This window comes from Eucyclogobius newberryi, unplaced genomic scaffold (genome assembly GCF_026437365.1).
Source record: "Eucyclogobius newberryi isolate DKJ021-1_F unplaced genomic scaffold, fEucNew1.0.hap1 SCAF_149, whole genome shotgun sequence".
NCBI classification, from domain to species: Eukaryota; Metazoa; Chordata; class Actinopteri; order Gobiiformes; family Gobiidae; genus Eucyclogobius; species Eucyclogobius newberryi.
The window spans coordinates 40,001-54,095 of NW_027315778.1; the positions used below are offsets into that span (position 1 = coordinate 40,001).

The 14,095-nt window shown below is 42.5% G+C and overlaps 1 protein-coding gene across 1 annotated transcript in view; it reads left to right on the forward strand.

The window, feature by feature from the left end:
* hectd2 (HECT domain containing 2) overlaps positions 1–14,095 on the forward strand; it is a 184,946-nt gene that overhangs the window by 30,424 nt on the left and 140,427 nt on the right. Inside the window, exons 3-6 of the mRNA XM_072445444.1 lie at positions 2,407–2,545; positions 3,100–3,202; positions 3,936–4,025; positions 5,420–5,484. Of these exons, the coding sequence (XP_072301545.1) occupies positions 2,407–2,545; positions 3,100–3,202; positions 3,936–4,025; positions 5,420–5,484 (397 nt within the window). The remainder of the gene's footprint in view (positions 1–2,406; positions 2,546–3,099; positions 3,203–3,935; positions 4,026–5,419; positions 5,485–14,095) is intronic.

A 14,095-nucleotide genomic window follows, 5' to 3' on the forward strand; every position in this document is an offset into this window, starting at 1 on the left:
ACATGCACACTACTTCACCCTTTTAGTCTCTCGCTTTATTATCAATCCTAAACTCTTTCCAAGAATTTGTAACTTTGGCAGCAGAAAAAAAGCCCCTCAAGATAAATATATTAGATTGATTGATTGATTGATTGATTGATTGATTGATTGATTGATCAGAATCAGGTTTATTGCCATTGAACAGAATTCACAAACATCGGAACTTGTCCTGGTGATTCGATGCAACACAAACAACCAAAACAATGAACAGTGAATAGCTACCAGATATATAAAAAAATAAGTAAGTAAAGTTAAAATAAAGTTAAAAATAGACATGATATGTACATAAATATGTAGTGCAATAAGAAGTGAATCATGCAGTGAGTGCAAAGCAGTGTTCATGAGTCCAACGGCAGAGGGAAAGAAACTGTTCCTATGACGGGAGGTTCTGGTCCGGATGGACTGTAGCCTCCTGCCTGAGGGGAGTGGCCTCCTGCCTGAGGGGAGTGGCCTCCTGCCTGAGGGGAGTGGCCTCCTGCCTGAGGGGAGTGGCTCAAATAGTCCGTGTCCAGGTTGAGAAGGGTCGTGATCCGACCTGTTCGTCCCAGAGCCCTGGAGACGTACAGGTCCTGCAGAGATGGAAGTCTGCAACCGATCACCTTCTCATCAGAGCCCACAATGCTCTGTAGTCTCTGTTTGTCCCTGGCTGTGGCTCCAGAGTACCACACGGTGATGGAGGAGGTGATGGAGGAGGTGATGGAGGAGGTGAGGATGGACTCAATGATGGCCGTGTAGCACTGCACCATTATCTCCACTGGCAGCTTGTCTTTCCTCAGCTGCCGCAGGAAGTACATCCTCTACTGGGCCTTCTTGATGAGGAGCTGATGGTGGCTCCCACTTGAGGTCCTGTTGATGGTGGTGCCGAGAAAGTGGAGGGAGTCCACAGTGGAGATGGGGGAGTCTGAGATGGTGAGGGGGGGATGCTGTCATGGCGATGAGGGTGGTGTTGTCCGCAAACTTGATCAGTTTTACAGAGTTGTGGCTGGAGGTGCAGCAGTTTGTGTACAGGGAGAAGAGCAGGGGAGAAAGTACACAGCCCTGTGGAGCTCCTGTGCTGATGGTCCGAGTTTCTGAGACATTCTGAGATTCTTCCCCAGCTGCACGCACTGCCTCTGATCCATGAGGAAATCAGCACTCCCCCTGCAGGTGGAGTCAGTGCTCCCCCTGCAGGTGGAGTCAAATAACTTCATGACTACAGACGTCAGTGCCACAGGTCTGTCTGTAGTCATTAAGTCCAGTGATCCGGGGCTTCTTGGGGACAGGGACAATGCTGGACGACTTGAAGCTGGGACATGGCATGACTCCAGGAGGTGTTACAAATACCAGTGAAGACAGGGGCCAGCTCGCCTGCACAGTGTCTTAAGGTGGCAGGTGTGACACCGTCTGGTCCAGCAGCTTTTCGAGGGTTGGATTTCCGAAATAGTCTGCACACTTCCTGTTCTTTAACTGAGAGAGGGGTGGGACCGGGATTGGGTTGGCAGATGTGGCCCCTGTGGGGGGGTGTCGAATCTACAGTAGGAGTTGATTAATTGATTGATTGATTGATTGATTGATTTACTGACTTAAACTCATAAAAGCTGTGCCTTTTCAACTTTTCAACAAAACTTTATTAGAATTTGATTTTAATTTTCATATTTGAAATAGGCACATGGAGTGACAGTGACATGAGTGACAATGACAGGAGTGACAGGAGTGACAGGAGTGACAGTAACAGGAGTGACAGTGACAGGAGTGACAGTGACAGGAGTGACAGTGACAGGAGTGACAGTGACAGGAGTGACAATAACAGGAGTGACAGTGACAGGAGTGACAGTGACAGGAGTGACAGTGACAGGAGTGACAGTGACAGGAGTGACAATAACAGGAGTGACAGTGACAGGAGTGACAGGAGTGACAGGAGTGACAGTGACAGGAGTGACAGTGACAGGAGTGACTGTGGCAGGAGTTTCTTGGTGGTTTTGCTGCAGTTACAGGTTTCATGTTAAAGAAAAGCAAACAGGCAAAAAAAACATGAATCTGCTTGAATATTGTTGAAATTGGTTGAAAATAATTGAATATTATCTACAAATATTATGCAATAATAATAATATTTAACATTAAAAAAATGGTGCTGTGATAGAAATGTTAGGACTGTTAATGTCTCCAACATGGCAGTATTTGTCCACCACACGTACACAATACGTTAATGTCCAGTGAGAGGCTCCTGACCAGGATCCAGGATCCAGACCTGGAGCTTCTGCACCGCTCATGAGAAGTTGGCTGAATGACACTGAGGGATGTGGAACGCAGCGGACAAGTGTTCCTATGGCGACGATACATTTGAACCTTACAACCCAATGACCCTTCTGCCCTTTGTGTGTGTTCCAGGGCGAGAGCTGCCTCCGATCTGCAGTGATGTGCGTCAGAAGCAGCGCCTCTCCATCGACACTCTGCCCCCGGAGGTCAAAGCGCCCTTCCCATGTGACCCCATCATCCCCGTGAGGACCAAGACCACCAGGGACTTCCAGTACGGCTCATGTCACTTACCTTTGCTCTGTGAATGTGGGACGAGGCCCGGCCCAGTAATCCCACCTTCTCCTCATCGCAACGTCAAATCTGGGCTTGAAATGTTTGGACATTTAAAAAAAAAAAGTCGATTTAAACTTCCAAATGGCTTGAAGTCCAGATCTTGTATTTTATGTTGAATCCGACAGTGACACGAGTGACAGGAGTGACAGGAGTGACAGTGACAGGAGTGACAGGAGTGACAGTGACAGGAGTGAAAATATGATGCAATCCGATGTTTCAGGTTGAGTGAAGTATTGTGGTTTGGGGCGGAGCCAAAGGTGTGACACTTCGACCAATCAGTGCGATTTGTTTTGTTGAACGTCCCGATCCCTTTAACCAGAGCCTTCCCAGACTGATCCATGTTCAGACGCACCCATCAGTCTGGGGGCGCCACCTGGGGGTCAACGCCCATCATGACATAATATAAATGTGACATCAGCGCTGCGCTTGAGCGCCCCCGTGAGGCCTCCCAGTGTAATGACATGCGTGTTTGGCTGGTGTTCTGTGATACAGGGAGGACATGGAGCGGGCGGGGCTCACGGGCGACTGGAAGGAGGTGAGAGAGTTCTACCTCACCACCTTCGACTCCTTCATCGAAATCAACGCTGCCTTCAAGGTACAGCACCCACAAACTGAGACAGCACCCACAAACTGAGACAGCACCCACAAACTGAGACAGCACCCACAAACTGAGACAGCACCCACAAACTGAGACAGCACCCACAAACTGAGACTGAGAGCTCTCTGTACAGAGGCTGAACACTGAGCAGCTGAAGCAGACTCTGCTTCCAGCGCTTCAGCTTTTTACCAATCAAACTGTTCATATTTAGATCAAATGTAACACTGTTTGGACATTTATTCACAACTTTTAGAGTTATGAGTTTTGCTTCCTGGTTCATCAAAGCTTGTCACAGAGGAATAGCACTTATTTATAAAACTTATTTACTGATTTACTACAGCAAATCCCAAGATTTATTCTGATTATTTAGAGGTGGGCAATATTTCTAAATGTCATGAATGTTGTTTTGAAGTATTTGAAATTTAAATATAATATATGTAGTTTTTAGTAAAAGAAAATGGTAATAAAAGATTCAAATGAATGTTATAAACTTTAGAATATTGTAAGGTGATATTTCTGCTCTTTCATGACTCATTTTACAGACATTTGTCTGATAATTAAACCTCAACTAATAGACACATTTTAAACATTTCCGTTGAACTGACACAAAATCTTCTGAATATCGTTCTCCAAAAATTGGGGCACAAGTTTTGTCAATAATGTGTCACACTTAATCCCGTCCAAACCAGCATTTTCTGCCCCGTTATTACTCCTTTATATTCCTCTGCAGAGGGAGGCGAACGGATCCTTTAACACCACAGACGACTCCGGAGTGAACGCCAAGTTTGTCAACGCGGTTTACGATGCGCTCCTCAACACAGTGAGTGCACGTGTTTATCAGCTCTAACGTGTTCGGCGCTTAACGGCGCTTAACGGGGCTTAACGGGGCTTAACGGGGCTTAACGGGTGCTTTGCAGGCGCTTTGCAGGCGCTCCGTATGCTAAAAGCCTCTGTAACAGTGAGCACAGGGTATAATGAGGTGGTTATGATGTCCCATAATTCCATTGCCGTCGTAGACGCTTGGAAAACGTGCACTTTCCATAGGCTTAATGCAGAAGGTATAAAATGAGTCTCTGATTTGTTGTAAAGCGAAGACTGTCAAACTAAACTTTACTGCTGTTTTCTCTACATATTTGAATTGTCTTTTCACTTTGAATTACTGTAAATGACTATCGTTCCCTCATAAAAACTTGCCTGTTCAGCGTGATTTTTATTTCCACATTTTCTACAACTGATTCGACAGAAAACACATCTAGAATAATCAGATGACTTAGACGTGACTGTTGAATGTGAGAATGAAACACCCGGTGAGGCGTGTCAGTGAAGCAGTGGATCCAGGCTTTTGGATCGGATTTGAAAACACCCCGGCGGTACGGGGGCCGACTAGGCGAAATACGAGTAGTTTCGGCATTCTCTGGACTAATAAAAAGTACTTCACAATTTAAAAGGTTATGAAAAGCCAATATGATCACACTCCGCCACTTGGGAGCGGCGTATCGCGGCGTATTGTCCAACGCTTTTACAAAATAAAGCAGCGCTTTTAACGCTGTGTGCCGTCTGACGTTATGCCGTGCGCCGTAAATGAGCGCCGTAATTTACGACAGACAGCGGTCAGCGTTCTCTTAATTTACGATATACGCCGCTCCTAAGTGGTGTGTGTGATCATATTGGCTCTCCATATTATCGAGCGCCGTGGGCTCGCACGGACGGTGATCTGGTGAACAGGTGATCTGGTGAACAGGTGATCTGGTGAACAGGTGATCTGGTGAACAGATGATCTGGTGAACAGGTGCCAAATAAACATTTGGGACCAGAATGGAAGTCGTCTATGTTATTGAGTGTAGCTTTCTGCACTAAATGATAGCGTTGTATGTTACTTGAATAACTTTGTTTTTCAGCCTGGCGCTATCTTTTGGGTAGCGCGGAGGCCGTCCCTGCACTCGAAAATGCCCGTCCACATTTTAAAATACCCCGTACAAAATACGGGAATACGGCCCTCTACTTAAAAGCCTGAGTCGATCTTTAGAGGAACTGAAAATAAACTAGTTACTTTTATCACGTTTTGGTGAAAATAAGCAACTTTAAAGACTGAAGTTATTTAAATACAACACTGCTACAGTGTTTTTAGGATCACATTTGTCCTGTGCTGTAAACACACAACAATCACATGTCCTCATAAGTTAAGTGTAGTTTAAATACAGTGATGTTTCTCAGCCTCAGGACATCCAGAAGTCAGTGCTGAAGGGGATCATCAACAGCCTCCTGCGGGAGTGGAAAGGGTGAGCGCCCCCTGTGCAACACACTGTACATGACAACAACACACTGTGCATGACAACAACACACTGTACATGACAACAACACACTGTACATGACAACAACAACACACTGTACATTACAACAACAACACACTGTAGATTACAACAACATACTGTACATGACAACAACAACACACTGTCCATGACAACAACACACTGTGCATGACAACAACACACTGTCCATGACAACAACACACTGTCCATGACAACAAAACACTGTACATGACAACAACAACAACAACACACTGTACATGACAACAACACACTCTGCATGACAACAACACACTATACATGACAACAACACACTGTACATGACAACAACACACTGTACATGACAACAACAACACACTGTACATGACAACAACACACTGTACATGACAACAACACACTGTCCATGACAACAACAACAACACACTGTACATGACAACAACACACTGTACATGACAACAACACACTGTCCATGACAACAACAACAACACACTGTACATGACAACAACACACTCTGCATGACAACAACACACTATACATGACAACAACACACTGTACATGACAACAACAACAACAACAACACACTGTACATGACAACAACACACTCTGCATGACAACAACACACTATACATGACAACAACACACTGTACATGACAACAACACACTGTACATGACAACAACAACAACACACTGTACATGACAACAACACACTGTACATGACAACAACACACTGTACATGACAACAGCACACTGTACATGACAACAACATACTGTACATGACAACAACAACACACTGTCCATGACAACAACACACTGTGCATGACAACAACACACTGTCCATGACAACAACACACTGTCCATGACAACAACACACTGTACATGACAACAACAACACACTGTACATGACAACAACACACTGTACATGACAACAACACACTGTACATGACAACAACAACAACACACTGTACATGACAACAACACACTGTACATGACAACAACACACTGTACATGACAACAACAACAACACACTGTACATGACAACAACACACTGTGCATGACAACAACACACTGTACATGACAACAACACACTGTACATGACAACAACAACACACTGTACATTACAACAACAACACACTGTACATTACAACAACATACTGTACATGACAACAACAACACACTGTCCATGACAACAACACACTGTGCATGACAACAACACACTGTCCATGACAACAACACACTGTCCATGACAACAAAACACTGTACATGACAACAACAACAACAACACACTGTACATGACAACAACACACTCTGCATGACAACAACACACTATACATGACAACAACACACTGTACATGACAACAACACACTGTACATGACAACAACAACAACACACTGTACATGACAACAACAACACACTGTACATGACAACAACACACTGTACATGACAACAACACACTGTCCATGACAACAACAACAACACACTGTACATGACAACAACACACTCTGCATGACAACAACACACTATACATGACAACAACACACTGTACATGACAACAACAACAACAACAACACACTGTACATGACAACAACACACTCTGCATGACAACAACACACTATACATGACAACAACACACTGTACATGACAACAACACACTGTACATGACAACAACAACAACACACTGTACATGACAACAACACACTGTACATGACAACAACACACTGTACATGACAACAACAGCACACTGTACATTACAACAACATACTGTACATGACAACAACAACACACTGTCCATGACAACAACACACTGTGCATGACAACAACACACTGTCCATGACAACAACACACTGTCCATGACAACAAAACACTGTACATGACAACAACAACAACAACACACTGTACATGAAAACAACACACTCTGCATGACAACAACACACTATACATGACAACAACACACTGTACATGACAACAACACACTGTACATGACAACAACAACAACACACTGTACATGACAACAACAACACACTGTACATGACAACAACACACTGTACATGACAACAACACACTGTCCATGACAACAACAACAACACACTGTACATGACAACAACACACTCTGCATGACAACAACACACTATACATGACAACAACACACTGTACATGACAACAACAACAACAACAACACACTGTACATGACAACAACACACTCTGCATGACAACAACACACTATACATGACAACAACACACTGTACATGACAACAACACACTGTACATGACAACAACAACAACACACTGTACATGACAACAACACACTGTACATGACAACAACACACTGTACATGACAACAGCACACTGTACATGACAACAACATACTGTACATGACAACAACAACACACTGTCCATGACAACAACACACTGTGCATGACAACAACACACTGTCCATGACAACAACACACTGTCCATGACAACAACACACTGTACATGACAACAACAACACACTGTACATGACAACAACACACTGTACATGACAACAACACACTGTCCATGACAACAAAACACTGTACATGACAACAACAACAACAACACACTGTACATGACAACAACACACTCTGCATGACAACAACACACTATACATGACAACAACACACTGTACATGACAACAACACACTGTACATGACAACAACAACAACACACTGTACATGACAACAACACACTGTACATGACAACAACACACTGTACATGACAACAACAACAACACACTGTACATGACAACAACACACTGTACATGACAACAACACACTGTACATGACAACAGCACACTGTACATGACAACAACATACTGTACATGACAACAACAACACACTGTCCATGACAACAACACACTGTGCATGACAACAACACACTGTACATGACAACAACACACTGTACATGACAACAACACACTGTCCATGACAACAACACACTGTACATGACAACAACACACTGTCCATGACAACAACACACTGTACATGACAACAACACACTGTCCATGACAACAACACACTGTACATGACAACAACACACTCTGCATGACAACAACACACTATACATGACAACAACACACTGTACATGACAACAACAACAACAACACACTGTACATGACAACAACACACTCTGCATGACAACAACACACTATACATGACAACAACACACTGTACATGACAACAACACACTGTACATGACAACAACAACAACACACTGTACATGACAACAACACACTGTGCATGACAACAACACACTGTGCATGACAACAACACACTGTACATGACAACAACACACTGTGCATGACAACAACACACTGTACATGACAACAGCACACTGTGCATGACAACAACACACTGTACATGACAACAGCACACTGTGCATGACAACAACACACTGTCCATGACAACAACACACTGTCCATGACAACAACACACTGTACATGACAACAACAACACACTGTACATGACAACAACACACTGTACATGACAACAACACACTTTACATGACAACAACACACTGTACATGACAACAACAACAACACACTGTACATGACAACAACAACAACACACTGTACATGACAACAACACACTCTGCATGACAACAACACACTATACATGACAACAACACACTGTACATGACAACAACAACAACAACAACACACTGTACATGACAACAACACACTCTGCATAACAACAACACACTATACATGACAACAACAAACTGTACATGACAACAACACACTGTGCATGACAACAACACACTGTACATGACAACAACAACAACACACTGTGCATGACAACAACACACTGTGCATGACAACAACACACTGTACATGACAACAACACACTGTGCATGACAACAACACACTGTACAAGACAACAACACACTGTACATGACAACAACAACACACTGTACATGACAACAACAACAACAACAACAACAACAACAACAACAACACACTGTACATGACAACAACACACTTTACATGACAACAACACACTGTACATGACAACAACACACTGTACATGACAACAGCACACTGTACATGACAACAACACACTGTGCATGAAAACAACACACTGTACATGACAACAACACACTGTACATGACAACAACAACACACTGTACATGACAACAACAACAACAACAACAACACACTGTACATGACAACAACACACTGTACATGACAACAACAACACACTGTACATGACAACAACAACAACACACTGTACATGACAACAACACACTGTACATGACAACAACACACTATACATGACAACAACACACTGTACATGACAACAACAACAACAACAACACACTGTACATGACAACAACACACTCTGCATGACAACAACACACTATACATGACAACAACACACTGTACATGACAACAACACACTGTACATGACAACAACAACAACACACTGTACATGACAACAACACACTGTACATGACAACAACACACTGTACATGACAACAGCACACTGTACATGACAACAACATACTGTACATGACAACAACAACACACTGTCCATGACAACAACACACTGTGCATGACAACAACACACTGTCCATGACAACAACACACTGTCCATGACAACAACACACTGTACATGACAACAACAACACACTGTACATGACAACAACACACTGTACATGACAACAACACACTGTCCATGACAACAAAACACTGTACATGACAACAACAACAACAACACACTGTACATGACAACAACACACTCTGCATGACAACAACACACTATACATGACAACAACACACTGTACATGACAACAACACACTGTACATGACAACAACAACAACAACACACTGTACATGACAACAACACACTGTACATGACAACAACACACTGTACATGACAACAACAACAACACACTGTACATGACAACAACACACTGTACATGACAACAACACACTGTACATGACAACAGCACACTGTACATGACAACAACATACTGTACATGACAACAACAACACACTGTCCATGACAACAACACACTGTGCATGACAACAACACACTGTACATGACAACAACAACACACTGTACATGACAACAACACACTGTACATGACAACAACACACTGTCCATGACAACAACACACTGTACATGACAACAACACACTGTCCATGACAACAACACACTGTACATGACAACAACACACTGTCCATGACAACAACACACTGTACATGACAACAACACACTCTGCATGACAACAACACACTATACATGACAACAACACACTGTACATGACAACAACAACAACAACACACTGTACATGACAACAACACACTCTGCATGACAACAACACACTATACATGACAACAACACACTGTACATGACAACAACACACTGTACATGACAACAACAACAACACACTGTACATGACAACAACACACTGTGCATGACAACAACACACTGTGCATGACAACAACACACTGTACATGACAACAACACACTGTGCATGACAACAACTCACTGTACATGACAACAGCACACTGTGCATGACAACAACACACTGTACATGACAACAGCACACTGTGCATGACAACAACACACTGTCCATGACAACAACACACTGTACATGACAACAACAACAACACACTGTACATGACAACAACACACTCTGCATGACAACAACACACTATACATGACAACAACACACTGTACATGACAACAACACACTGTACATGACAACAACAACAACACACTGTACATGACAACAACACACTGTACATGACAACAACACACTGTACATGACAACAGCACACTGTACATGACAACAACATACTGTACATGACAACAACAACACACTGTCCATGACAACAACACACTGTGCATGACAACAACACACTGTCCATGACAACAACACACTGTCCATGACAACAACACACTGTACATGACAACAACAACACACTGTACATGACAACAACACACTGTACATGACAACAACACACTGTCCATGACAACAAAACACTGTACATGACAACAACAACAACAACACACTGTACATGACAACAACACACTCTGCATGACAACAACACACTATACATGACAACAACACACTGTACATGACAACAACACACTGTACATGACAACAACAACAACACACTGTACATGACAACAACACACTGTACATGACAACAACACACTGTACATGACAACAACAACAACACACTGTACATGACAACAACACACTGTGCATGACAACAACACACTGTACATGACAACAACACACTGTACATGACAACAACAACACACTGTACATTACAACAACAACACACTGTACATTCCAACAACATACTGTACATGACAACAACAACACACTGTCCATGACAACAACACACTGTGCATGACAACAACACACTGTGCATGACAACAACACACTGTCCATGACAACAACACACTGTCCATGACAACAAAACACTGTACATGACAACAACAACAACAACACACTGTACATGACAACAACACACTCTGCATGACAACAACACACTATACATGACAACAACACACTGTACATGACAACAACACACTGTACATGACAACAACAACAACACACTGTACATGACAACAACAACACACTGTACATGACAACAACACACTGTACATGACAACAACACACTGTCCATGACAACAACAACAACACACTGTACATGACAACAACACACTCTGCATGACAACAACACACTATACATGACAACAACACACTGTACATGACAACAACAACAACAACAACACACTGTACATGACAACAACACACTGTACATGACAACAACAACAACACACTGTACATGACAACAACACACTGTGCATGACAACAACACACTGTGCATGACAACAACACACTGTACATGACAACAACACACTGTGCATGACAACAACACACTGTACATGACAACAGCACACTGTGCATGACAACAACACACTGTACATGACAACAGCACACTGTGCATGACAACAACACACTGTCCATGACAACAACACACTGTCCATGACAACAACACACTGTACATGACAACAACAACACACTGTACATGACAACAACACACTGTACATGACAACAACACACTTTACATGACAACAACACACTGTACATGACAACAACAACAACACACTGTACATGACAACAACAACAACACACTGTACATGACAACAACACACTCTGCATGACAACAACACACTATACATGACAACAACACACTGTACATGACAACAACAACAACAACAACACACTGTACATGACAACAACACACTCTGCATAACAACAACACACTATACATGACAACAACAAACTGTACATGACAACAACACACTGTGCATGACAACAACACACTGTACATGACAACAACAACAACACACTGTGCATGACAACAACACACTGTGCATGACAACAACACACTGTACATGACAACAACACACTGTGCATGACAACAACACACTGTACATGACAACAACACACTGTACATGACAACAACAACACACTGTACATGACAACAACAACAACAACAACAACAACAACAACAACAAAAACAACACACTGTACATGACAACAACACACTTTACATGACAACAACACACTGTACATGACAACAACACACTGTACATGACAACAGCACACTGTACATGACAACAACACACTGTGCATGAAAACAACACACTGTACATGACAACAACACACTGTACATGACAACAACAACACACTGTACATGACAACAACAACAACAACAACACACTGTACATGACAACAACACACTGTACATGACAACAACAACACACTGTACATGACAACAACAACAACACACTGTACATGACAACAACACACTGTACATGACAACAACACACTATACATGACAACAACACACTGTACATGACAACAACAACAACAACAACACACTGTACATGACAACAACACACTCTGCATGACAACAACACACTATACATGACAACAACACACTGTACATGACAACAACACACTGTACATGACAACAACAACAACACACTGTACATGACAACAACACACTGTACATGACAACAACACACTGTACATGACAACAGCACACTGTACATGACAACAACATACTGTACATGACAACAACAACACACTGTCCATGACAACAACACACTGTGCATGACAACAACACACTGTCCATGACAACAACACACTGTCCATGACAACAACACACTGTACATGACAACAACAACACACTGTACATGACAACAACACACTGTACATGACAACAACACACTGTACATGACAACAACACACTGTACATGACAACAACAACAACAACACACTGTACATGACAACAACACACTCTGCATGACAACAACACACTATACATGACAACAACACACTGTACATGACAACAACACACTGTACATGACAACAACAACAACAACACACTGTACATGACAACAACACACTGTACATGACAACAACACACTGTACATGACAACAACAACAACACACTGTACATGACAACAACACACTGTACATGACAACAACACACTGTACATGACAACAGCACACTGTACATGACAACAACAT